Source organism: Babylonia areolata, chromosome 30, assembly GCF_041734735.1.
Source record: "Babylonia areolata isolate BAREFJ2019XMU chromosome 30, ASM4173473v1, whole genome shotgun sequence".
Classification (NCBI taxonomy): Eukaryota; Metazoa; Mollusca; class Gastropoda; order Neogastropoda; family Buccinidae; genus Babylonia; species Babylonia areolata.
In genome coordinates, this window is record NC_134905.1 from 20,874,251 (window position 1) to 20,902,113 (window position 27,863).

General features: G+C 48.4%; 1 protein-coding gene across 1 annotated transcript in view; it reads right to left on the minus strand.

Annotated features, from left to right (window-relative positions):
* Positions 1–3,795: 3,795 nt before the first annotated feature.
* LOC143275481 (cytosolic phospholipase A2-like) overlaps positions 3,796–27,863 on the minus strand; it is a 33,904-nt gene continuing 9,836 nt past the window's right edge. Inside the window, exons 6-18 of the mRNA XM_076579630.1 lie at positions 27,051–27,088; positions 22,673–22,805; positions 20,811–20,947; positions 18,356–18,578; positions 16,354–16,468; positions 15,500–15,637; positions 14,221–14,689; positions 11,828–12,182; positions 10,569–10,755; positions 9,129–9,441; positions 7,753–7,883; positions 7,328–7,578; positions 3,796–4,346 (exon numbers count right to left, since the gene is read on the minus strand). Coding sequence (XP_076435745.1) covers positions 3,849–4,346; positions 7,328–7,578; positions 7,753–7,883; positions 9,129–9,441; positions 10,569–10,755; positions 11,828–12,182; positions 14,221–14,689; positions 15,500–15,637; positions 16,354–16,468; positions 18,356–18,578; positions 20,811–20,947; positions 22,673–22,805; positions 27,051–27,088 — 2,988 coding nt within the window. The 3' untranslated portion in view covers positions 3,796–3,848. The remainder of the gene's footprint in view (positions 4,347–7,327; positions 7,579–7,752; positions 7,884–9,128; positions 9,442–10,568; positions 10,756–11,827; positions 12,183–14,220; positions 14,690–15,499; positions 15,638–16,353; positions 16,469–18,355; positions 18,579–20,810; positions 20,948–22,672; positions 22,806–27,050; positions 27,089–27,863) is intronic.

Below are 27,863 nucleotides of genomic sequence, written 5' to 3' on the forward strand. Positions count from 1 at the left end.
AAAACCCAAAAACACCAACAACAACAACATATATCAACAAATTCTTCCACACAGGTGGGATTCATACAACACAACTCTTTCAAAAGAGGCAAACAAACTTTGCACTCCATCCCCCAGCACACGTACATCTTCGTTCACGTAAAAAAAAAAAAAAAAAAAGTGTCTATGACCAAACAAAACAATGTATCTTTTTAAACATAATGTAGAATATTTCTCTTTAGTCATTTGCACAAGTCAGTCTCTGATACTTAAGACTTCTCAGCAGCAAAAATCAAAGAGCTGACAAATCAAACCGTTTCCGATTATTTTTCATTCTTGAATCAAAACGATATCACATCAAAATGAAAAAAAAAAAAAAATTCTTCCAGTGTGTGCTATGTTCATCAAAAAACATTTTTTATTTTATTTTATTTTTTTATATAGAAGATGATTCAACAGAAAAAAAAAAAATTAAAAACGATAATAATCTCAAGAAAGTTAATCTCAAGAAAGGCAATCTCAAGATATCTCAAGAAAGATAATCGCAGTCAGACAGAATCTTCTCAAACTTCTTTTTCTCTTTTTTTGTTTTTTTTACTTCATGGCTTTTTAGTTCAAACCGTCACCAACACCAAACTGTTTAAGCTTCATATAATAATTAAATTATATATAATATATATATATATAATATATATATAGCTATATATCTGTGTGTGTGTGTGTGTGTGTGTGTGTAGAGAAACCAACCTTTTTTTTTCTCAAATCAACGGCAGAGTACTCTCCCTTTGACAAACAGTTCCGTACAAAATGGCTGTTCGCTTCCCTATGAAATAAGGGGAACAAAATCACTTTATCACCCCCCATACCCTCACCCACTCCGCCAAGTTCATGTACACGCGGTATATTGTTCACTGGATTTTGCGAGAATTCAGAATTCACCACTTTGTCACAGAGCGTTGGTTGCTTAAGGTCAGTGAAAGAAAGAAGAATTCATTCCATCCATTCATCCCCCCACCCCACCCCATCCCTTCAAGTTCATCTGCTCAACTCAACACACGTTTCTTGGCTGCTTGTCCAGGGAGGCACACAGAACTCAGAACTCAACCTTTTTTTTTTTTAATTCAAGGATTAAAATTGTAGGCATAGCCCATTCTTCCAATCTGTCCTTGCCAATCTATATCAGTTACAATAGCACACGTATTTAATAGAAAGAGGAGAAAAATATCAGAAAAAAGAGAGGGTGGAGGGTCGGGGGTGGGGGGGTGGGAGTGGGGGTGGGGGAGGGAGGGGGAGGGAGGGAGAGAGCGAGAGGGAGAGGGGAGAGGAGATTTACAAAAAAAAAAAGAAAAGAAAAAAAAAAAGTTGTCAACGTCAACTGGACACACACATAAAAGGCCTTACTTAAAGCAGGAAAGAAAGAGTGTCATTCACGGTCACTTGAGGGAAAGTTGATGTGTGTTGAAGATACACTGGGCAACGACGACAACAGTATGATGTTGCCATCGTTGATGTTATCACACACACATTATCTGGATCTCAACGTATTGAAAACAAAAGAAATGTTAATAGATTTTCGGAAAGACCCCTTGCCTGTAGCTAACCTTGTTATTGATGGTCAAACAGTGGAGAGGGTCAATGAATATAGATATTTAGGGACCATCTTAGACAATAAGCTGACTTTTGACAGAAATGTTGATTCCATTCATAAGAAATGTCAATCTAGATTTTTTTGTTTACAGAAGCTTAGAAATGTTGGTATAAATTCAAATATTCTTCAAAGTTATTATCGATGTTGTATCGAGTCCGTGCTTACAGTTTCATTTATGTGCTGGTATGGAAGTTTGAGAGTGAGGAGTAAGGCGTGTTTGAACGATGTCATGAGTGTTTGCAGTAAAATTGTGGGAGTGAAACAAGCCTAGTATGCAAGAGCTGTATGAAAGTCGAGTGGTTAAAAAAAAGCAGGCAGATAGCAACTGACGACACACATATTTTAGCAAAGTATTATGAGCTATTGCCATCAGGACGACGCTACTGAACTTTTTAAGTTGAAATCCAGAGCTCTGAAGACTTTTATTCCACGTTCAATCCACCTTTTAAATTCTTGAGAACTCTCTCTCTCTCTCTCTCTCTCTCTCTGTGTGTGTGTGTGTGTGTGTGCGCGCGCGCACACACTCTCATGTGAGACGTGTGAAAGTCCGTGCATGATAGGCTGTACCTTGTTCTAGTGTGGTGTGTGTGTGTGTGTGTGTGTGTGTGTGTGTGTGTGTGTTTACTGAGCTTAAAAACGTGACAATTGGTTATAATGAATGTGCAATATGTAGGAGGAATAATGTGCAATATGCAGGATGAATGTTTAATAATTACGATGTAATAATTAATTGCAATGTTTTTAAAAGCGAATATGTGAAATGCTTTTATTTGAGAACATATGTTTATTACTCTTGTTTAATCAAATAATCCGCGTGTGTGGGGTGGGTGGGGGGTGGGGGAGGGGGCTGCGGGTGTGTGCTGATTATCTGGTTGTGGTTTTCCGCAATTATCTTTATTCTTATCTATTCTAATCAATGTGCAGTATAGTAGGCTATGTTTATAATTATATTCAAATAATGTTTCTTAATTCTTTCTGTTTTTACATTAAGAATACTAGTTATTACCTGCAGTGTGTGGATGTATGTATGAAACGATGTATGTGATATTTTTTACATTTGTATCTATGTTGTGATAATGCACCTGACCAAATTTCTCCAGTTGGAGATAATAAAGTTATTCTTATCTTATCTTATCTTACACACAGGAAGGTTTGGTTGCTGCATCACATCAACACCTCTTCCTCCTCCCCCCCCCCCACACCCGACCCTCCTTCCCCCCCCCAAAAAAAAAAAAAAACGTTCATCATCCACTCCCCCCCCCCCCACCCCTAAAAACATGGCTGGTTGGTTCAAGATCAGCGAGAATGAAGAATTCACCAATTCATCACCCCGGCTTTTCAACTTCGTCCGCATCAACATCCAAATCCACCAAACCAGCCTCATGGGGCGACAGCCAAGACAGAAACTTGCATCGACAAAAGGACAAGCTGTTCTTTCATCAAGACACAGTCACTGGTGAGCACGTGCATCACACCGTGTTAACTCCCACTGTTCTAAAATAAGATGGATAGTTCATTGGCCAGGAAAGCTGAAGCCAACTGGATGCCATACTGAGACTCGTATCCGGGCTGTCAGTTCCGTTCGGAAGTCGTCTGTTAACTCGTGATAGTTTCTGAACTGTAACAGTGTATCTTCAATGAAATTGTGTTATGCTTGCCCCCACGGCATGCCAAATGTTATGTCTTGATTGATATCTGCCAATAGTTTATTTACCAAAGTTATTGCAGGAAAACAGTGCAGTGACACGCAGTGCGAAACTTGCTGTGGAGGCACACACAGGAATGTCAGCTTAACTAACGCCGCGAGCAAATGAGCGCTTGCCTTGAAGCAGTCATAGTAGCCAGCTGAGCGCTTGGCTACATATATGAAGTTACGGCTTTGCGCTACATTAACACGAGTAGCAAAATGGTTGACTGAACACTTCCGCTGGCTTCAGCTAGCAAATGGCTCAAAAGAAGGCATGCGCTATCCATCTATTTTTAGAGCAGTGGTTAGCTCCCCTCTCGGCCCTCCAAGCTTAACTAACGCCACGAGCAAAATGAGAGCTTGCCGTGAAGCAGTCATATTAGCCAGCTGAGCGCTCGGCTACATATATGAAGTTACCGCTTCGCGCTACACTGACACGAGTAGAAAAATGGTTGACTGAACACTTCCGCTGGCTTCAGTTAGCAATGGGGCTCAAAGAAGGCATGCGCTATCCATCTATTTTTAGAACAGTGGTTAGCTCCCCTCTCGGCCCTTCAACCTGATCACAGACCCTCTATGTTCTCCACTGCTGCCTCCATCGAACCAGTGTTCCTCGACATTTTCGTCGACGACGTCATCGTCATCATCGTCATCCATGCTTTGGTTGTCGTTATCGCTGTGACTGTTACTGCCGTTGACTTTGTTACAGCCGTCGTCGTCGTTGTCGTCCATGCTTTGAGTATCGTTATCGCTGTGACTGGTGCTGACTTTAGCCTTGTTACAGCTGTCGTCGTCGTTGTTGTCGTCGTCGTTGTTGTCGTCCATGCTCTGAGTATCGTTATCGCTGTGACTAGTGCTGACTTTAGCCTTGTTACAGCTGTCGTCGTCGTTGTTATCGTCGTCGTTGTTGTCGTCGTGGTCGTCAACGATGCCCTGGAACTGTCTGAGGTCGGCGATGTCGATGCTGAGGGGGCCACTGGAGAGGGAGGAGGCCCGGCTGTTGTAGGAGTTGGTGCTGGGGAGGGTCTGAGCCTGCGTGACACACAGTGAGCAACACGTTGTTAGGGTACACAGCACACAGTGAACAGCACGTTGTTAGGGTACACAGCACGCAGTGAGACACACGTTGTTAGGGAACACAGCACACAGTGGGCAACACGTTGTTAGGGTACACAGCACGCAGTGAGCAACACGTTGTTAGGGTACACAGCACGCAGTGAGCAACACGTTGTTAGGGTACACAGCACGCAGTGAGCAACACGTTGTTAGGGAACACAGCACACAGTGAACAACACGTTGTTAGGGTACACAGCACACAGTGAACAACACGTTGTTAGGGTACACAGCACGCAGTGAACAGCACGTTGTTAGGGAACACAGCACGCAGTGGGCAACACGTTGTTAGGGTACACAGCACGCAGTGAGCAACACGTTGTTAGGGAACACAGCACACAGTGAACAACACATTGTTAGGGTACACAGCACACAGTGAACAACACGTTGTTAGGGTACACAGCACGCAGTGAACAGCACGTTGTTAGGGAACACAGCACGCAGTGGGCAACACGTTGTTAGGGTACACAGCACGCAGTGAGCAACACGTTGTTAGGGAACACAGCACGCAGTGAACAACACGTTGTTAGGGAACACAGCACGCAGTGAACAACACGTTGTTAGGGAACACAGCACACAGTGAACAGCACGTTGTTAGGGTACACAGCACGCAGTGAACAACACGTTGTTAGGGTACACAGCAGGCAGTGAGCAACACGTTGTTAGGGTACACAGCACACAGTGAGCAACACGTTGTTAGGGTACACAGTGGGCAACACGTTGTTAGGGTACACAGCACACAGTGAACGACACGTTGTTAGGGAACACAGCACGCAGTGAACAACACGTTGTTAGGGAACACAGCACACAGTGAACAGCACGTTGTTAGGGTACACAGCACGCAGTGAACAACACGTTGTTAGGGTACACAGCAGGCAGTGAGCAACACGTTGTTAGGGTACACAGCACGCAGTGGGCAACACGTTGTTAGGGTACACAGTGGGCAACACGTTGTTAGGGTACACAGCACACAGTGAACGACACGTTGTTAGGGTACACAGCACGCAGTGAACAACACGTTGTTAGGGAACACAGTGGGCAACACGTTGTTAGGGTACACAGCACACAGTGAACGACACGTTGTTAGGGTACACAGCACGTAGTGAGCAACACGTTGTTAGGGTACACAGCACACAGTGAACAGCACGTTGTTAGGGTACACAGCACACAGTGAACAACACGTTGTTAGGGTACACAGCACGCAGGGTACACAGCATGCAGTGAACAACACGTTGTTAGGGTACACAGCACACAGTGAACAGCACGTGTTTAGGGTACACAGCACACAGTGAACAGCACGTTGTTAGGGTACACAGCACACAGTGAACAGCACGTTGTTAGGGAACACAGCACACAGTGAACAGCACGTTGTTAGGGTACACAGCACACAGTGAGCAACACGTTGTTAGGGTACACAGCACGCAGTGAACAACACGTTGTTTGGGTACACAGCACGCAGTGAGCAACACGTTGTTAGGGTACACAGCACACAGTGAGCAACACGTTTTTACATAATACACAGTACACAACACGTTGCTGTAGTACAGAACACATAATGCACAACACGTTACTACAGTTCATGCTGGAATGGCTCTGTAATCTGTCCTCATCTCTCTTTCTCTCTCTCTTGTTTCTGTCTCTTTTCTCTCTTCCTGTCTGTATATTCACATCATTTTTCTCCATTCATATCCCTAACAGTGATCAGGATTCCAGGCCTCGTTTTCGGCATGTTGTTGCTCCTTGAGAAAGGCACTTTACTCCGATTTTCCTCGCTCACTCCACCCTAGGAGTAGAACAAAAGACCATGCCGAAACGGGACCTTGAACCCTGGGGCATGTGTAGTGATGGCCCAGAGGTAAGGCGTCCGCCTAGGAAGCGAGACAATCTGAGCGCGCTGGTTCGAATCATGGCTCAGCCGCCGATATTTCCCCCCCACCTCCACTAGACCTTGAGTGGTGGTCTGGACGCTAGTCATTGGGATGAGACGATAAGCGAGGTCCCGTGTGCTAGCATGCACTTTGCGCACGTAAAAGAACCCACGGCAACAAAAGGGTTGTTCCTGGCAAAATTCTGTAGAAAAATCCACTTTAATAGGAAAAACAAATAAAACTGCACGCAAGAAAAAATACAAAAAAAAAGGCGGTGGTGCTGTAGTGTAGCGACGTGCTCTCCCTGGGGAGAGCAGCCCGAATTTCACACAGAGACATCTGTTGTGATAAAAAGAAATACAAAATTACAAAAATACAACAAAATATGCATGAAACCTTACTTCCGTAGTTGGCAACTTCGTAGATCCCTTCTTCCGTTGTCCGTGGTAGGGAATGCAGGAAGCTTTACAAGAAGGCTACAATGAAGTTGCTTACAATAGTGTGCGCTATTTTTATCTTTGGGATGCGCTATTTTTATCTTCGGGAATACAAGAAACTGTCAGACAGTAAATATGCGCACAGACCCCCCCACACCCCGCTCCTTCCCACCAGTCATTTCCTGCTTGTTGATAAATAAACTGATTGACTGGATTCCTAACAAATTCTGGCACAGTGCCTCTTTACTAAGCTTTAGGTGCCAATTCTTAGCCAACACATTCAATACGTTCTGTCATCAGGTCTGGTGCAAAAAAAGGTTATGCATATTTTTGTTGCTGTTGTTCACGTGAAAAGGGGCCAAGGGACCTCTAACCTTTAACTAATGCCCCTGCTGTGGCGTCCTGGTTTCATCTCACAATACAGAGAAGATGGAAAGATGGACAGTGAATTAGTGAATAACCAATACCTAAACTGTGCCGTTATGTCTCGCATCAGAATCCAGAGAAATGGATACTGAAATAACTAATACTCTAGCTCAAGAGTTCAGAGAGACTCAGTTAATCATCATGATCATCGTTATCATCATAGTCTCACCTCAGAGCCCAGAGAGATGGACTCCGCGAGGCTGTTGAGGGAGGAGATGGTGCTCTGACGCCGGAACCTGCTCCTCCTCTCCCTGGCCCGCTCGTAGTACATCTTGGCCAGGCGGGGGTCCGTCACGCCCTCCCCGTCACGGGTGAACGCTTCGGGGACATCGTGAAACTCCTCCCCCTCTCCTCCTCCTCCTCCTCCTTCTTCCTCCCGCGAGCTGTTCCGAGGCTGCTGCTCCGGACCTTGCCGAACAGCTGACGAGTTTTGCCGAAGATTGCCGATGTGTAACGAGGTGGTGTGTCGCTGCTGTTGGTGTTGTTGGTTGTGGTTGTGATGATGGTGGAAGGGTGACGGGTGGGTGGTGGTGGGTGTGTCGAAAGAGGAGGAGAAGGAGGAGGAGGAGGAGGAGGAGGAGCGAGCAAAGAGGCCGTCGTAGCTGTCCGAAGACGTGGACATGAACTCGTGGCTGGAGTCGCCAGAAGAAGTCAGCCGCCTCCGGCTCTTCCCTTGGTCCGGGCGCTTCCTGGGGAACTGGGCGGTGGGGCAGGGGAGAAAACTCCTGGTAGACGACAACCCCCTCTTCCCTGAGGTTCGGGGGCTGGCTGGGGAGGAGGAGGGCCTTGAGGGGGAGGAGGTGGTGGTGGTAGAGAAGAGGAAGGGGTCCTGCCCATCACGCTGATCCTGGCGCTTCCTGCGGATCTGGGCGCTGGGGCGAGTGAGGGAGGAGGAGGGGGAGGAGGAAGAGTAAGACTGGGCTATTGGGCGGGGGAGGAAGGAGGAGGAGGAGGAGGGGTCAGCAGAGCGAGGGAGGGAGGAGGAGGAGGAGGGGGACTTGCGACTCTTGGTAGACGACGACCCCCTCCTCCCTGAAGTTCGGGAGCTGGCTGGGGCGGTGGTGGAGGAGGAGGGAGACTGGGCTCTGGAGCGAGGGAGGGAGAAGGAGGAGGGGGAGGAATAATGGGCAGTAGGGCGGGGGAGGAGGGAGGAGGAGGAGGACTTTGTTCTGGGGCGGGAGAGGGGGGAGGAGGAGGAGGAGGAGGAGGAGGAGGAGGGAAACTGGGCAGTGGGGCAGGACAGGGAGGAGGAGGAAGAGGAGGAGGGAGCACTGGGGCGGGGAAGGGAGGAGGAGGAGTTTGTTCTGGGGCGGGAGAGGGGGGAGGAGGAGGAGGAGGAGGAGGAGGGAAACTGGGCAGTGGGGCAGGACAGGGAGGAGGAGGAGGAAGAGGAGGAGGGAGCACTGGGGCGGGGAAGGGAGGAGGAGGAGGAGGAGGAAGGGTAGGGGGAGGGCTTGGCGGTGGAGCGGGCCAGGGAGGAGGGATAGGGGGACCTGGGACTCCTGGTAGACGACGACATCCTCCTCCTTGAGGTCCGGAGCCTGGCAGAGGAGGTGGAGGAGGATTGCTTGGGTTGGAAGGGGGAGAAACATGGCTTAGGTTGGAAGGTGGCGGAGGAGAAGGATGGTTTGGGTTGGAAGGTGGCGGAGGCGGAGAATGGCTTAGGTTGGAAGGTGGCGGAGGCGGAGGATGGTTTGGGTTGGAAGGTGGCGGAGGAGGAGGATGGCTTAGGTTGGAAGGTGGCGGAGGAGGATGATGGTTTGGGTTGGAAGGGGGAGGCGGAGGATGGTTTGGGTTGGAAGGTGGCGGAGGAGGAGGATGGCTTAGGTTGGAAGGTGGCGGAGGCGGAGGATGGTTTGGGTTGGAAGGTGGAGGAGGCGGATGGCTTGGGTTGGAAGGTGGAGGAAGAGGAGGAGAAGGAGGAAAAGGAGGACGAGGTGGAGTAGAAGGAGGAGGAGGAGGAGGAGGACCCAGACTGGGAACAGAACACGAAGGGGTTCCTTTCCCTTCTGGCAGAGGACGAGGAGGAAGCGGGTTCCGGGACAAACTCCGGGGTAAAGAACGGAGTCATGGGCGACGCCTGCAACTTCTTCTGGGCTACGGCTCGGGCCAGCTCCTCCCGGATGGTGCCCAGGCTGTGCAGCGTGTTGAACTCGGTCAGCCGGGACAGCCGCTGGAAGTTGTGAGCTGTGTAGGTGAAGTTGCACGTGGTGTAGGCGGAGCTTTTGTCGAAGATCTTGAAGTCGGCGAAGTCCTTGTCCTCCTTAGTTTCCCTCGGCATTCCTGCAAAGTTTCAGAAGATCTTGAAATCCGGAAAACACGTGCCCTTCCTTAGTTCACTCTCGGTATCCCTGCAAAATTTCAGATCTTGAAATAGGGAAAGTCTTTTACTTTCTTTAGTTTCCCTCGGCAAAGCTGCAAGTTTCAAAAGATTTTAACTCTCTCCATACGAACGGCGAAAGAGACGACGTTAACAGCGTTTCACCCCAATTACCATCATCAAAATATTGCAAGCGGAAGGCTCCTATACTGAAGAGGTGAATGTTGACAAAGAATACCACAATTCTGACGACGGAAGCTAAAGTTTGGGTCATTCAGACACCCACAGGACATCCGAGGGGTATGTATAGAGGAGAAGAGAGGACTGGCCGTACTGAGTGAGTTAAAATCGACAAAAGTCCTTGGCTTCTTTATTTCCCATCGGTATTCCTGCAAGTTTCAGAAGATCTTGAAATCTGGTTTTGTTGTTGCTGTTGTTGTTGTTGACATAAGTTTACATTTGGGCCAACAGCAAAGTGAGAGCTGTATTATCAATGGTTTCTCCAGTCAATGGGAAACCATTTACAGCTTAGTCTTTTGTGAAGGACCATGACTCTCAAACTAGGAGGCAAAATTGCACTGGCTCTTAGTGCTGCAGCCTTGTGGGCTGCTTGGCCTTTGGGAACCATCCCAACGCCGACTGTCCTAAAACCCTCTTGGCCGAGAGTGGGGATGTAACCTGGGCAAGACACTCTCCACTATAATCAAATTCTAGCCCAAATAGTCGTAACAGCAGTTGCCTCCTCTGCTGTTCTGATGGTCATAGTCGGACACGACTGACTATCATATATATATGTTGTTTCACAGTGCAAGAAGATTTTATTTTGTTATGTGTTTTCTTGATTGACGTTTGCAGGATGAAAATAAGAACGTGCATGTTTTATTCTGGACTTATATTTTCTCTCTCTCTCTCTCTCTCTCTCTCAATATTGTGTCGTCATTTTCTTTATTTATTTTCTTGTATGACCCCCTTCAGTAAGGGGCTTTGGCCTTAATCTGAATAAAACATCGTTATCGTTATCTGTGTGTGTGTGTGTGTGTGTGTGTGTGTGTGTGTGTTTCTGTGTGTGTGCCCGTCCATCAACACCCACCCGGCGCCTTAAAGTTTCTGAAGTGGATGTTGACGAGGGGGAAGTGGAGGACGATGGGGCAGTGGGGGTCGTGGGGGTCCCGGAAGACGTACACCTCCTTCAGGCCCTCGCGGTCCACCACACTGGGGTCGATGGGAGGGAAAGGGAGACGATTCAGCTTGGCCCACTTCTTCGCCAACAGCAGGTCCTGTGGAAACACAGAGAGAGAGACAGAGACAGAAAGAGGGAGGGAGAGAGGGTGTGAGAGAGAGAGAGACAGAGAGAGAGAGAGAGGGAGGGAGAGATTCAAGATTCGAGATTCAAAAACTTTATTACTCAAGGATAAAGATTTTAGGCATCGCCCAGTCTTCCAATCTGTCCTTGTGACAACAATAACAATAACAACATTAACGATAACGAAAAAAAAAAAAAAAAAAAAAGAGAGGGTGAGAGAGAGACACACACACACACACACACCATCACTGACAGAAAGAGGGTGAGGGTGAGGATAAGACAGAGAAAGACACACACACACACACACACACACACACACACACACACGCACGCACGCACACACAGACGGACAGAGAGAGAGAGAGGGAGAGAGAGAGAGAGAGGGAGAGAGAGAGAGAGAGAGAGAGAGGGGGAGAGGGGGAGACAGAGAAGGAGTCAGACAGACAGACACACACACACACACACACACACACACACACAGAGGGACAAAGGAGAGAGAGAGAGAGAGGGAGAGACAGAGACAGACAGGGGAGAGGGGGAGACACAGAGAGAGATAGAGAGAGGGAGAAGGTGAGACAGAGAGAGAGAGGGGGGAGAGAAAGAGAGAGAAAGAGAGACAGATAGGGTAGAGGGGGAGACATAGAGAGAGACAGAGAGGGTGAGACAGAGAGAGATGGGAGGGAGAGGGAGGCTGTTCAGCTTGGCCCACTTCTTTGCCAACAGCAGGTCCTGTGGACACACAGAGAGAGACAGAGACAGAAAGAGGGTGAGGGTGAGGCCTCTTTGAGGCAACAGACTGTCAGTATAGTGTGTGGCGGAATCAATAACTGTATTGACTGTAGCGGGGCGACGAACAGCAATTTAAGCTGTAAGAAATGGGAGGAAAACAAAACCAATGAGAACACCAGTAAAAAAAAAAGAAAAAGAAAAAAAAAGTGACGAACTGATGTACTATCAGTTCTCCAACCATCCCCACCCCCACCCCCACCACCCCCACCACCCGCGCACCCGCACCCCTCGAACATATCACATATCACCCCTCTGACCTGGAACTGCAGGGTTTCGTCGCTGTCTCTGCCACTGTAGTCGAAGGACAGGATGACGTCCACGCTCCTCTGAGGTCTCAGCACCAAAGGGTAGGGCGAGTTGAAGGTCAGCCCCGCGTCCACCATGTAGATGTGCTCGATGTGGGTCGGGTGGAGGTCGAAGATGCCGTCAAACTCGTCCCCCTCCCGCACGCGCTGGTTGAGCGGGGTGAAGGGGGACAGCGGGTAGGTCTGCTGCAGGTTCAAACCCCACATGAAGTTGTGGACCACCGCCGCCATCCACGCGCGCATGCTGACCAGATCGAGGGTTTGGCTGAGTGGGTGGGTACAGGCCGGAGGCTGACTTGAGCTTTGGCTGGGTGGATAGGTACAGATCAGAGGCTGACATGAGCTTTGGCTGGGTGGATAGGTACAGACCACAGGCTGACATGAGCTTTGGCTGGGTGGATAGGTACAGATCAGAGGCTGACATGAGCTTTGGCTGGGTGGATAGGTACAGACCACAGGCTGACATGAGCTTTGGCTGGGTGGGTAGGTACAAAATAGAAGCTTTCATGAGGTTTGGCTGGGTGGGTACGTTCAGATCAGAGGCTGACGGGCGCAATCGCCGAGTGGTTAAAGTGTTGGACATTCAATCTAAGGGTCCCGGGTACGAATCTCGGTAACGGCGCCTGGTGGGTAAAGGGTGGAGATTTTTCCGATCTCCAAGGTCAAAATATGTGCAGACCTGCTAGCGCCTGAACCCCCTTCGTGCGTATACCGCAAGCAGAAGATCAAATACGCACGTTAAAGATCCTGTAATCCATGTCAGCGTTCGCTGGGTTATGGAAACAAGAACATACCCAGCAAGCATCCCCCCAAAACAACAGCAACAACAACGGAGTATGGCTGCCTACATGGCGGGATAAAAACGGCCATACACGTAAAAACCCACTAGTGTACAAACGAGTGAACGTGGGAATTGCAGCCCACGAACAAAGAAGAAGAGAATATGTTATCTGCAGTCACTGGGAAAGGTGATGCAATGGCTCGATATATGGATCAAAAGCCCTACATTACAGTGTCACATCTACAGTCACTACGAAAGTTCATGTATAGCTGGATATATTGATCAAAATCATTTCTAAATGCATGAAAGTGTGTCATCCAAATTCACGAGGAAAGGTGATGTATGGCTGGATATATTGATCAAAGTCATTACTAAATGCATGAAAGTGTCATCCAAAGTCGTTGGGAAAGTTGATGTTATGGCTGGATATACTGATCAAAAGCATTACTCAATGCATGAAAGTGTGTCCTCTAAATAATCACTGGGAAAGTTGATGTTATAGTTACTCATATAGATCAAAGCCTTACGTAATACACAAAAGTGTGCTATCTCCAGCCACAGAAAAAGATTATTTCTGATCAAATATATATTTTTTTAATTACTTTTTACATCAATTATCCGTTATTTCTCTGTTTAGATTAACGATTTTTTTTTCTTTCTCTCTCTTTTTTTTTGTTTTTTTTTTGAAGGAACTCCAGTAACTCCAGCTGTTACCTCATCCTCCCCATAGAATAGAGCGTCAATAGTTCCAGCTTTTACCTCCCCCTTCCCCATAGAATAGAGCGTCAATAGTTCCAGCTTTTACCTCCCCCTTCCCCACAGAGTAGAGCGTCAATAATTTCAGCTGTTACCTCCCCCTTCCCCACAGAATGGAGCGTCAATAATTTCAGTTTTACCTCCCCCTTCCCCACAGAATAGAGCTTCAATAATTTCAGATTTTACCTCCCCCTTCCCCACAGAATAGAGCGTCAATAATTTCAGCTTTTACCTCCCCCTTCCCTACAGAATAGAGCGTCAATAATTTCAGATTTTACCTCCCCCTTCCCCGCAGAATAGAGCGTCAATAATTTCAGCTTTTACCTCCCCCTTCCCCGCAGAATAGAGCGTCAATAATTTCAGATTTTACCTCCCCCTTCCCCACAGAATAGAGCGTCAATAATTTCAGATTTTACCTCCCCCTTCCCCACAGAATAGAGCGTCAATAATTTCAGATTTTACCTCCCCCTTCCCCGCAGAATAGAGCGTCAATAATTTCAGCTTTTACCTCCCTCTCCCCACAGAATAGAGCGTCAATAATTTCAGCTTTTACCTCCCCCTTCCCCACAGAGTAGAGCTTCAATAATTTCAGCTCTTCCCTCCCCTACTACAAAACAGAAAGACAACCCCCCCCCCCCCCCACACACACACACACGCAACCCACCTTTTAAAAATCCTCCTCAGGATGCTTTGAATGGAGCTCCAATAATCTCCGCTCTTCCTCTGCTGTTTTTGCTGTTGCTGTTGCTGCTGTTCCCGTTGTTGCTGTTGTTGCTGCTGCGGCTGTTGCTGCTTCTGCTGTTGTTGCCGCTGCTGGGCCTTACGCTCACACTGCTCAAATTGATCCACCTGCCGCGAAAACCTCACCCCCTTCTTGGGCCCGTCAGGGCTGCTGGAGACCCTGTCAGCCCCGGGGCTGGAGGTCCGGCAGATGGGACGAGGCGAGGATGCCCCCACAGTCCCCCTGACGTGCTGGGAGGAGGAGGCGGAAGGGAGTTCTGGCCGGAAATCCACGTCGTCAATACCTTCTGGGGAGGAGTCCAGATGAGCGAGGAAGGATCGTGGAGGAGGGTGGAGACGGTGGTGGTGGAGGTCGTTCTCTCTGATGGCGTCGCTGCTGTCGTTGTCGTCGTCGTCATGGTGACCTTGCTCCGGCCGACTGCCAAGGTCGCTGGTGCACAGCTCCATTTGCCGGCAGATCGTCTCTGCCAGGTTCTGGCTGTGCTTGTCCTTCAGGAGACGTCCGAAGTCCACACAGTATGCACTGCCCCAGATCCCTAGGCATGAGAGGGGTGGATGGTTGGGTGTGTTCTTTGTGTGTGTGTGTGTGTGTGTGTGTGCGTGTGTGTGTGTGCGTGTGTGTGAGCGCGCGCGCGCGCGCGCGTGTGTGTGTGTGTGTGTGTGTGTGTGCGCGTATGTTTGTTTGTTTGTTTGTGTGTGTGTGTGTGTGTGTGTGTGCGCGCGCGTGTGTGTGCGCGTATGTTTGTTTCTCTCTGTGTGTGTGTGTGTATGTGTGTGTGGAACGGGTGATCAGGTTGGTGGCACTGCCACAGACACCCGGATATGAGAGGGGTGGTTAGTTGGGTGTGTGTGTGTGTGTGTGTGTGTGTGTGTGTGTGTGTGTGTGTGTGTGTGTGTGTGTGTGTGTGTGTGCTCTGTGTGAAATTCGGGCTGCTCTCCTCAGGGAGAGCGCGTCGCTACACTACAGCGCCACCCTTTCTTTTTTTTTTTTGTATTTTTTCCTGCGTGCAGTTTTATTTGTTCTTCCTATTGAAGTGGATTTTTCTACAAAATTTCACCACGAACAACCCTTTTGTTGCCGTAGGTTCTTTTACGTGCGCTAAGTGCATGGTAGAACACGGGACCTCGGTTTATCGTCTCGTCCGAATAACTAGCGTCCAGACCACCACTCAAAGTCTAGTGGAGGGGGGAGAAAATATCGCGGCGGCTGAGCCGTGATTCGAACCAGCACGCTCAGATTCTCTCGCTTCCAAGGCGGACGCGTTACCTCTAGGCCATCACTCCACTCCATACGGCACCACAAAGGCACCAAACAACCTGAACACTCACAAGCTCTTGCCAGTTACCTTGCAAGAAGTGCAGCGGCGGTTCCTCATAGGCTTTGACCAATCTCCCCATGAAGAACTTGCTGCCGAAATACTTGGAATCCATGAAGGTGCCATACTTGGTCATGCCGATTTCGTACGGGGAAAACTCTACCCATTCTGTTGGTATATACAGCAAAAACAAACAAACAAACAAATAGATAAATTAACACATAAATAAACAAATAATCAAGTAAATGAAAAAAAGATAGATAGATAAATGAAGGAGTGAATGAATGAATGAATAGATAGAATGAGTAATTAAGAAATAAATAGAAAAAAAAAATTTTGTTGCTAGCATGATGTTTGATAGCTACTGTTTTTTTTTCTGGTTTTTAGTCATTTATTTATTCATTTGATGTCATTTATCATCATCATCATCATCATCATCATCATCAGGATTATTACTTCTATTATTATGAGAATAGTCCCAGGTTTCTCTCACATGTAAACGTACTCACCCACTTTACACATGGTTAAACACACACACACACACACACACACACACACACACGCACACGCACACGCACACACACATACACACACGCTCATGCACATACATACAGCCAGACAGACAGACAGACAGACACACACACACACACACACACAGAAAACCCGATCCACCCACCCACCCACCCAACCAAACCACCACCACCACCACCACCACCACTCTCAGCCCTATCACCGTCACCATTTCCTTCGCCTCCTCCTTCCAACCTACCAACCCCCCCCCCCCTTCCTCCCCACGCTCCCTCCCTCCCACTCCCCCCTCCACCACCCCCCACTAACCCCCCTCCCGCCCCCCCCCCCACACACACACACAAAACGTTCCTGACCTTGAAAGGAACGCACTTCAACGTCGCTTTTCACATGCACGCACGTGTAGAGAGGCATGGGCACCCGGGCATCCTCTATCTTCTGTCTCTGGTCCGTCAGTCGGCTCTCCAGTCGCTGCACCACACACAATGCATTAATAATAGAAAAGAAAAGAAAAGAAAAGAAAAAAAAAACGATATGAAAAAAAAACCTAGAAAAAAACACAAAACAACAACAACAACGGGTTCAAATCACGGTGACGGCGCCTGGTGGGTGAAGGGTGGAGATTTTTACGATCTCCCAAGTCAACATATGTGCAGACCTGCTAGTGCCTGAACCCCCTTCGTGTGTATACGCACGCAGGAGATCAAATACGCACGTTAAAGATCCTTCCTGTAATCCATGTCAGCGTTCGATGGGTTATGGAAACAAGAACATACCCAGCATGCACACCCCCGAAGACGGAGTATGGCTGCCTACATGGCGGGGTAAAAACGGTCATACACGTAAAAGCCCACTCGTGTGCATACGAGTGAACGTGGGAGTTGCAGCCCACAAACGCAGAAGAAGAAGAAGAAAGAAAGAAAACAAGAGAGGCAAGGCCTTCAAGACTCACTTGTGATACACTTAAAAAAAAAAAAAAAAAAAAATCCAAGCTTTTTTATGTATTGAGTATAATTTCAAAATGTAATGTTTAAGATGAGAAAGATCAGTTTAAAGCAAATTAAGTCCCCTAGCATTAATTATAGAGTAATTTCCCTTTTTTTACTATCTGCACCAAAACGTTTGCAAAATAAATAAAACTTCCATGCTAGCAAAAGAAGTTCCTGTCTGAACAAAAAATGATAATAATGACTGCTCTTGTTGTTGGGTCAGAATATCAGATCAAAGTGCCAAGTTTAGAGAATACAAAAAAATATAAATATAACAGTAAATGCAGTTTGCATATAATTAGGCTTCTTTTTTAAAAATTTTTTGTGCCCATTCCAGAGGTGCAATATTGTTTTAAACAAGATGACTGAAAAAAAACTGAATTTTTCCTATTTTTATGCCAAATTTGGTGTCAACTGACAAAGTATTTGCAGAGAAAATGTCAATGTTAAAGTTAACCACGGACACACAGACACACAGACACAGACACACACACACACAGACAACCGAACGGAACACAAGTGAGTCAAAAAACGATAGGGTAGGTATGAGTAATTGCGAACAGCGGAGGAACTGCGAACGATTCGAACACCGCCCCCACGGTTCCATTTCACACAATCTAACGTCTGCCCCGACCTTTCCAATGCCACAATGAATATCCATTTTCAAGAACCCAGTCAAAACGTCAGCTGTTTCTGGCTGTTTCCGCGGCGCGCGCTCTTTCTTCTTCGCCTTCGCGCACCACTGCCGACCAAGGTTACAAACGTGCTATGAAAATACTCAAAATCAAGGGAAGCAATTTGTAGGACTTGAACTTTGTGACATAGTTTAAAATAATTGTACTATTCCACAGCGAAGCTCTCGTGTTGAGATAATATTTCACCACTCTTTTTCGTACCACACTCGATCTATACTGTTCCACAATTTATACTCACCCCTTTCACCAGTGTCTCCCCATCCATGTAGCCAGAAGAAGCCAGTTTTTTTTTTTTCCTTTTCTGTTCTATTTCACCACTCAGTTTCGTACCACACTCGATCTATACTGTTCCACAATTTATACTCACCCCTTTCAGCAGAGTCTCCCCGACCATGTAGCCAGAAGAAGCCAGTTTTGTTGTTGTTTTTTTTGTTGTTTTTTTCTATCGTATTTAACCACTCTTATTTCGTACCTCACTCGATCTATACTGTTCCACAATTTATACTCACCCCTTTCAGCAGTTTTTCCCCGACCATGTAAGCATTTTTTTTTTTTTTTTGTTTGTTTGGTTTTGTTTTTGGGGTTTTTTTTGTGTGTTTTTTCCTTTTCTATTCTATTTCACCACTCTGTTTCTGGCCACACTCGATCTATACTGTTCCACAATTTATACTCACCCCTTTCAGCAGAGTCTCCCCGACCATGTGCCCGAAGAGGTCCGTGAAGGAGACGGGCTGCCCCTGCCTCCTCTTGTCCACCACACTGCAGCAGTGACGAGCCAAACTCTGAAGGTCCAGAAGCTGAGCCCAGCTCTTGTCGATGTTGCCCTGCAGCTCCCCTTGCATCTCCCCGGGGCTCATCTCGGGCCACCGCTCGTGGGAGTACAGCGTGGAGAGGTACCTGGTCATGACAGGAAGTAGGTGGGGGGGGGGGGTGGGGGGGTGGGGGGAGAGAGAGAGAGAGAGTGGGGGTGGGGGTGGGGGGGGTGGGGGGTGGTTAAAGGTTAAAGCTGTTCATGGTTCTCGTGAAGTACAGCGTGGAGAGGTACCTGGTCATGACAGGAGGTAGGTGGGAGAGAGAAGGGAGGTGGAGGTGGGGGTGGGGTTAAAGGTAAGGTCATGGTTCTCGTGAGTAGTTACAGCGTGGACGAGTACCTGGTTCATGAACCACCCTGTAGGTGTGATGAGAGAGAAGAAGTGGGGTGGAGTTGGGTGGTGGGGTAGTTAAGGTTTAAACACGGTGTTTATGGTTCTCGTGAGAGTTACAGCAGGAAGGTACCTGGTCATGACAGGTAGCAGGTAGGGCAGAGAGAAGAGGTTGGGTGGGGGTGGGGTGTAGTTAAGTTTGTTAAAGGTGTTTTTGTTCTCGTATAGTACACGCGTGAGAGGTACTGGTCATCACAGGATATAGGTGGGGAGAGATGAAAATAGTAGAGAGTCGACAGAGAGAGAGAGTATGGGGGTGGGGGAGTTAAAGGTTAAAAGGTTCATGGTTCTCTCGTTAGAGTACACGTGGAGCGGTACCTGTCATGAAACGGAGGGAGGAGCGGGAAGGGGGGGGGGGGGGAGAGAGAGGGAGAGTGGGTGGTCGGGTTTAAGGTCCTTCATAAGAGGTGTTCATGGCTCTCGTGGGAGTACAGCGTGGAGAGGTACCTGGTCATGAAAGGAGGTGGGGAGAGAGAGAGAGAGGGGTGGTGGGGTGGGGGTTAAAGGTTAAAAGTTGGTTCATGGTTCTGTGGAGTACAGCGTGGGGAGGTACCTGGTCATGACAGGAGGTAGGGAGGAGAGAGAGGGGGGGGGGGGGGGGGGGGGGGGTTAAAGGTTAAAAGGTTCATGGTTCCCTGTGGAGTACAGTGTGGAGAGGTACCTGGTCATGACAGGAGGTAGGGGGAGAGAGAGAGAGGGGAGTGGGGGTGGTGGGGTGGGTTAAAGTTAAAAGGGTTCATGGTTCTCGTGAGAGTACAGCGTGGAGAGGTACCTGGTCATGAAAGGAGGGGGGGGGGGGATGGGCTGGAGGGGGGGGGGAGGAAGGGGGGCAGAGGGGGGGGGGGGAGTGGGGATAGGGGATAGGAAGGATTTTTTTTTTTTTTAGCCGCTGGAGGAAAGTTTTTTTTTCTGGCTGGGGAGAAGGTTAGGGAGAAAGGTAATATTTGCGCACGTAAAAGAACACAACACAAAAGAGTTGACCATGTAACAAATTCCGCAGTAAAATCCTCTTTGATCAGTAAGACACATATACTTGTAGACAGTGAGGGTGGCGCTGCACTGCACTGTGGCAACGTGCTCTCACCAGGGGAGAGCAGCCCGGATTTCACATAGGGAAATAATCTGTTGGGATAAAAAGTAGTTAAAAACAAAACAAAACACAAAAAAAAAAAAAGAAAAAAAAAAAGAAGAAGAAATAGATGGATGAACATCCATCAAGAAAAAAACACACAAAAGAACAAACCCATCACAAACAAGTATACAAGTAAAAAAAAAACCCACCCCAGCCCCAAAATCCAACAAAAAAACCCCAACAAAACACCAACCCCACAAGCCACAAAGGACCAAAGCCAGCCCAAAGGGCCATCGAACACACTGAATAACCCACCAACCAATCCACAAAACCAACCACTACCATCCCCAACACCCAAATCAACCACACCACCACCAACCCGCCAAATCCAACGAAAGCCAAGCCACCAAAGGGAAGCCACTGACAGGGATCAAGACAGCCCACAAACTGAATAACCAGCCAACCAACCAACCAACAAATCAACCAACAAACAACCAACACAATCCCACCAAACCTACCAATAACACGGGTCGCCCCGATCAAACTCAACCAACCAACCACCCAACACCACACACACCCACCTACACCAACCACGCAGCCCCAAAGGAGCCACTCACCAACAACCCCTAACCAAACCAACCAACCTCACCACACCACATCCAAACCAACCAACCACAACCAACCCCCACCTAGCACCACCAACCGACGAAGCCAAGCCACCAAAGGGAAGCCACTGACCACGAGGATCAAGACAGCCCACAAACTGAATAACCAGTCAACCAACCAACCAACCAACCATCCACCCACCTAGCCCACCAACCGACGAAGCCAAGCCACCAAAGGGAAGCCACTCACCAGGAGGATCCGGACAGTCCACAGACGTAGGTGGCACAGTCGAGGAGCCCCGAGTCGGCCAGAGCCTTGAAGACCCCGCTGTAGCCAGTCATGGCGCGGAACCCTCCCCCTGACCCGATCACCGCGATGGTCGGCGTCTGTGAGGTAAGGTAAGGTAAGGTAAAGTAAGGTAAGGTAAGGTGATGGTGGGCGTCTGTGAGGTAAGGTAAGGTGATGGTGGGCGTCTGTGAGGTAAGGTATGGTAAGGTAAGATAAGGTGATAGTGGGCGTCTGTGAGGTACGGTAAGGTAAGGAAAGGTAAGGTAAGGTAAGGTAAGGCAAGGCAAGGCGATGGCGGGCGTCTGTAAGAAGTTCACAACACACCACAGGTTTCCAGGCAATGCAGGGCAAGGCAGGGCAGGGCAGGGCAGGGCAGGGCGAGGCAAGAATTTTTTTCATGTACCCATTGTGCGCATTGAAATATATTTATTCATTTTATTTTATTTTATTTTTTAAAATTTTTATATAGCACTATAATACAAGCATAAGCAAGCTCTAAGCGCTTTACAATTCAATACCTAAAGTGAAACAAGAAAGCATATAAAAAGTAGCAGAAACATAAAACAGATTCACTATTATTATAAAAACACAATGCATAAAACTCACAAAGTAACATACTATCAATACTACAACTGTTACACTCCAACACTCACACTAACTCACACGTACAGACACACACATGATTAAACGGCTGAGATGACAGCAATTTTCACTTAAAATACATACATGTAAAAAGGAACATAATTGTAATCTGCATGCCACGGATTTTGTAAAAAATGTATTGGGTAGAAAAGGTAAAAGGGATAAAAATCGGGTCATTCTCCCTTTCGAACCACACCATCACCATCCATCTACCCACCCCCATTCTCTCTACTCTCCCATCACACACACTCACATTGCCATGGGCCTGGGACAACAGCACTATTTGAGTTATGACAAGTATTTCTAAAAGAGATAAGTTTTAAGATTTACTTTAAAGGTAGATAGATGAGTTGTTTGTTTGAGGGCAATAGGCAGAGAATTCCAAGTTGTTAGGCCGAAGACGGAAAATGACCTCTTTCCACAGGAGTTAAGGAAGTATCGAGGAACAGTTAGCTGGGAGGAACCAAGAGATCTCAATGTTCTGTTTGGCAAGTATGGGTTAATAAGCTCAGAAAGATATGAGGGTGTGGTATCACAATCCAGGCACTGAAAGCATAGGCAGGCAACCTTACATTCAATTCTGGCTTGAACAGGCAACCAATGGAGTGTCGGCAGGAGAGCAGTAGTGCTCTCTCTCCTCGACTTTTTAAGGACATAACACACAAGGATCTTTTAGACACACAGAGACATAGACACACACGCACACACACACACACACACCCGCCCCCCAACACTCCCGCGCCCCCAAACAAACACACCTTTACCAGTTTCAGTTTCAGTAGCTCAAGGAGGCGTCATTGCGTTCGGACAAATCCATATACGCTACACCACATCTGCCAAGCAGATGCCTGACCAGCAGCGTAACCCAACGCGCTTAGTCAGGCCTTGAGAAGAAAAAAATTACCAACACCACAAGCACATAAACCCACCAAACACAGATGAGTCATGATCACCTTTCGTTCCCACACACTCTTCACACACACTACACCACCCAACCCAAACAATCCCCCCCCCCTCTGTCCCCCCTGCACTCGCCCCCCCCCCCCCCACACCCCACCCCCCATCCCCGAAACCCTCACACAGACACAGACACAGGCACAGACACACACAGACACACAGACACACACACACACACACACACACACACACACACACACACAACACACTCAACACCAACTGACCTCGTCCAGAGTTTTGGGTCCCTGTTCCCCCAGCAAGGCATTCAAGGCCTGCCATACTTTCTGCTTCCGCTTGCGCATGAACTCTTTCTCCTGGTCACTCAGACACAGACTGTAGCGGAGGGTGGGGTTTTGGCTGGAGGAAAGACAGACAGAATGAAATAAAATGAAGGAATACATGTCACTGAGACACAGACTGTAGCGGAGGGTGGGGTTTTGGCTGGAGGAAAGACAGACAGAATGAAATAAAATGAAGGAATACATGTCACTCAGACACAGACTTAGCGGAGGGTGGGGTTTTGGCTGAAGGAAAGACAGACAGAATGAAATAAAATGAAGGACGAATACATGTCCCTCACACACAGACTGTAGCAGAAATCGGGATTGTTTTCGGCTTGGGAAAAGACAGTATGTATTGAAATGAAATGAAGGAACATATGAATGAATGAAGGAAGGAAGGAAGGGGGAAACAAAGGAAGGAAAGAAGGAAGGACTGATGGACCGATGAATGAATGAATGAATGCATAATGGACCGACGAATGACTAAAGACCGATGAATGATTAGGTGTAGGTAGGCCTCCTTCGGTCATAGCTGACCATGGATAGAGTATATCCGACCTAATGTCTAATTGGGCTGTCTGCTTGGACCAAGCAGCGTCGCCTGTGACTGTAGAGACCGATGCGAGAGAGACAGTCTCTGTCGCAGCGATCACATTTGTAAGCTGATGCTGGTCTGTCGGCTGCCGTCCCTTTTCTGCGAGCTCGCTTTTCTGCTGCAGCAGCTGACAGTTTGTTATCACCAATCCGTAGCTGATTCTTGAGAGTGCTTTTCCATCTGTTGCGGTCATCTGCAAGGCCCTCCCAGGACTCAGTGTTGATCTCAAGTGCCTTCATGTCACGTTTGCAAACGTCTTTGTATCTCAGCTGTGGGCGGCCGATGCTTCTCTGCCCCGTGGCGAGCTCTCCATAAAGGATGTCTTTTGGGATGCGACCATCTTCCATGCGGCGAACATGGCCCAGCCAGCGCAGCCGACGCTGTCTCAGCATGGAATACATGGTCGGGAGGCCAGCGCGAGTCAGGACTTCGGTGTTTGTCACCTTGTCTTGCCAGGAGATGCCGAGTATGCGCCGTAGGCTTCTCAGGTGGAAGGTATTGAGCCTTTTCTCCTGACGAGCATGTGTGGTCCACGCCTCACTGCCATACAGCAAGGTGCTGAGGACGCAGGCGTTGTATACAGCCATCCTTGTCTTCGTGGTCAGCTTGGGATTTGTCCACACTCTTTGTGTGAGGCGGGCTAGCGTTGTGGCTGCCTTCCCGATCCTCTTGTCGATTTCGGTGTCAAGGGAGAGGTTGTCGATGATGGTGGACCCAAGGTAAGTGAATTGATGGATGGCTTCAAGCTCGTAGTCATCAATGGTGATGGCTGGTGGAGATGGCGTGTCTTGGCCTAGGACATTTGTCTTCTTGAGACTGATGGTCAGACCGAAATCTTTGCAGGCCTGGGAGAAGCGGTCCATTAGTGACTGGAAGTCCCGCTGGGTGTGGGTCACAACTGCGGCATCGTCAGCAAAGAGCATGTCTCTGATGAGGGTTTCGCGGACACAGCCTTTTTTGACACCGCTGCGTACGTCGAAGGGCTTGGAGAGGTTACCATTAAACTGCACTGTCCCTTTCATGTTGGAGTGGAAGGACTCAATCAAGCTGTGCAGTTTGGGGGGGAACCAATCTTTCGAAGAGCCCTGAAAAGGCCGTCTCTACTGACTAGGTCAAAGGCCTTGGTGAGGTCAATGAATGCGACATACAGGGGCATCCTCTGCTCTCTGCACTGCTCCTGGATTTGGCGAAGGGAGAAGATCATGTCTTCCGTGGATCTCTCTGCTCGGAAACCGCACTGTGATTCCGGGTAAACGTGTTCGGCCAGTTTCTGCAGGCGGATTAGAAGGACCCGAGCGTAGACTTTGCCTACAATGCTGAGAAGTGAGATGCCTCTGTATTGTTGCAGTCGCTCCTTTCACCCTTATTTTTGCAGAGGGTGATAATCTTGGCGTCCCTCATGTCCTGCGGTACAGCTCCCTCATTCCAGCACTGATAGAGGACTGTGTGCAGAGGATGCAGAAGAGTAGTCTTGCAGTGTTTAATGAGGTCTGGGGGAATTCACTCACTGCCAGGTGCCTTGCCTGATGTCATGCTGTTAATGGCCTTGCTGAGTTCGTCCTCAGTTGGCTCTGCGTCAAGTTCTTCCATGACCGGCATGCACTTGATGGCATCGAGGGCTGAGTTGGACACCATGTTTTCTGTGGAGTAGAGGTCGGAGTAGTGTTCTGCCCATCTCTCCATCTGCTGGCTAGGACGGTTGATTACTTCCCCAGTGGAGGATTTGAGGGGGGCAGTCTTGCTCTGTTTTGGTCCCAGTGCCTTCTTGCACATCGCCTGGCGTTAAACTGAACCTTACTCCTGGCGGCCCTGAGGATTTGCATGTTCTTCTCACTGGGTGACCGTTTGTATTCAGTGACTGCAGCGCGCTTGGCCTCAATACTGAGAGTCATCTCTGATGATCTGGCCTCAAACCAGTCGTGGGACTTCGCGGTTTTCTTCCCAAAGGTGGCCATAGCAATGCGGTGCATGGTGTCTCGTAGCGTTTCTGGGCTGCAGTGCATCGAATTCTCTCTCAAAGGCCTCTGCAAACTGTTCTACAAGATCTGGCTGAGACATCTTGCTGACGTCAATGCGAGAGTTCCCTTGTTTCTTTGAGCAGTGGAACTTCTTTGGTTGCAGTCTGATCTTGCAGCATACCAGAGAGTGGTCCGTGTCGCAGTCTGCGTTGTGATAAGAGCGAGTGTGGAGAAGGTTTTTGATGGCAGCTCGTCTTACTAGGATCAGATCCAGTTGGTGCCAATGTTTTGAGCGCGGGTGCCTCCAGGAGACTTTGTGTTGGGGCTTCGTCTTGAAGAAGGAGTTGGCGATGCACAGTTCATGGCAGGTACAAAACTCAAGTAGTCGCTGTCCATTCTCATTCATTTTCCCCACTCCAAAGGAACCGAGACAGGAGGGCCACGAATCGTTGTCTACACCCACTCTGGCATTGAAGTCGCCCAGGAGAACAAGTTGTTATGTCCTGGGGATGTTCCTTATGGTTGATGCGAAATTTTCGTAGAACTCATCCTTGGCGTCTGGAGAGGCGGACAGTGTTGGAGCACATGCGCTGACGAGAGTGACGTAGCCTTCGGAGGTGTTGAGGCGGATAGTCAATAGTCGTTCTGAACCGCCGCTGCCTGGTTCGATCATGTTCAACAGGCTGTTCCTGACTGCAAAGCCTACTCCGTACTCTTTTGGGGCATCAGAGCTCTTTCCTTGCCAGAAGGTGTAGTCCCTCTCCTTTAGTGTTCCTGAGTCAGCCAGCCGTGTTTCCTGCAGAGTGGCAATGTCCACATTTAGTCTCTTCAGCTCGCTGTTTATGACGGCCGTCTTTCTGGTGTCGCTGATGTCTTGCAGATCTTGGGAGAGCCCAGGCATCATTGTCCGGACATTCCAGCAGGCCAGTTTCATTGTTGATCCGTTTCTTGAAGTTTTCTTTTTGCCTGGTGCGGAAATTAACGACCTGCTTGTTGGATATTCTCCTAATCTTCATACACCCATAGATGAAGGCAGGTCGTGGCGGGACAGCACCTAACTGGCTGGGGGCTGCCCAGCTTGGGCGGGCGGTAGCTGTCCAGTGGGACGCGAGGGTCCCTCCAACCGTCAGAAGCAACCCCTGGCGTCGGCTCTACGCCAACTGAGCGCTAACTTATAACCGGTAAATGTTGCTTCACGTGTTGTTCCAACGCTAGTGCTAGTAGCGAAGCTGGAGTGTCCTCTCCAGGTTTTAGGTGCAGGGTGCAAGGTGTTTGTGGATGGATGGACGGATATAAGCCTGGGCAATGTAATATAGAAGACAGGCTGTTGCCCATGCAGCTTGTCCCCCCTCTCCACCTCGCTGACAGATCCAAAGGAACAGCAAGGCCGTTACGTTTTGGTGCCAACGCGGTCGCAGGAGCTGCCGGAAAGTGACAAAGTTTGCCATCCAACCGCTTTAGGGGCCCAACACCGGATTTTCTGTCAGGGTTTACTCCCTTAGCTAGGTGGCCGCAGGTAGCTCTCCAGAGCTGGCGACCTTTGATGGGTCATTTAATTCCACCAGGGTGTCTAGCCACCTTCCTCACCATCCTCCTGAGAGGACTGGTGGGGGTGCTGGTTTAGTCGCCAGCAATTCGACCCTGTGACAGGTAGTACTGGGATCCAGGTTACCAGTAGCAGATATATCTATCTGACCTGAATGAATAATGGACTGACGAATGAATAATGGAGACCGATGAATTAATAATGAAAACCATCAACACTTACTCCCATTCCTTTTGAAATTCCATGTCGATCTCAGATGCCTGCAAGACACACACACACACAACACCACAGTATTTGAAATGAAAAAATAAATAACATGAAATAAAACAAATGAAAATGAAAATAATAAATCTTCATAAAAGAATGAAAATAATGGTACTTCAACCATACCCAACAACATTATCATTTTCTCAACCCAGACACAATTAAAACACCTGTCGACTATTAAGGAAAGCAGCATTTGGCCATCTTCATGAAAATATATAGCATTTGTGCATGAATGGTGTTTTTGTATGTTTGTTGTTTAACAATTTTTGTTGTTGTTTTTTTGAGAGAGAGATTAGGAACAGGTACTTCCGCGAAACGATGTTAAAGATAAAAAGCACACTTTCAACTTTCAATGCCAACTTTCACCATGCAAATTCTGCCAGACAGCACAGCACAGCACAGCACAGCACAGCATAGCACAGCACAGCACAGCACAGCACAGCATAACACAGCACAGCACAGCACAGCACAGCACAACACAACACAACACAGCACACCACAACACACCACAACACAACACAGCACAGCACAACACACCACACCACACCACAACACACCACACCACAACACAACACAGCACAGCACAGCACACCACACCACACCACACCTCACAACACAACACAGCACAACACACCACAACATAGCACGTCACACCACACAACACAACGCACCACACCACACCACACCACAACACAGCACAGCACAGCACACCGCAACACACCACACAACACAACATACCACAGCACACCACAGCACACCACAACACAC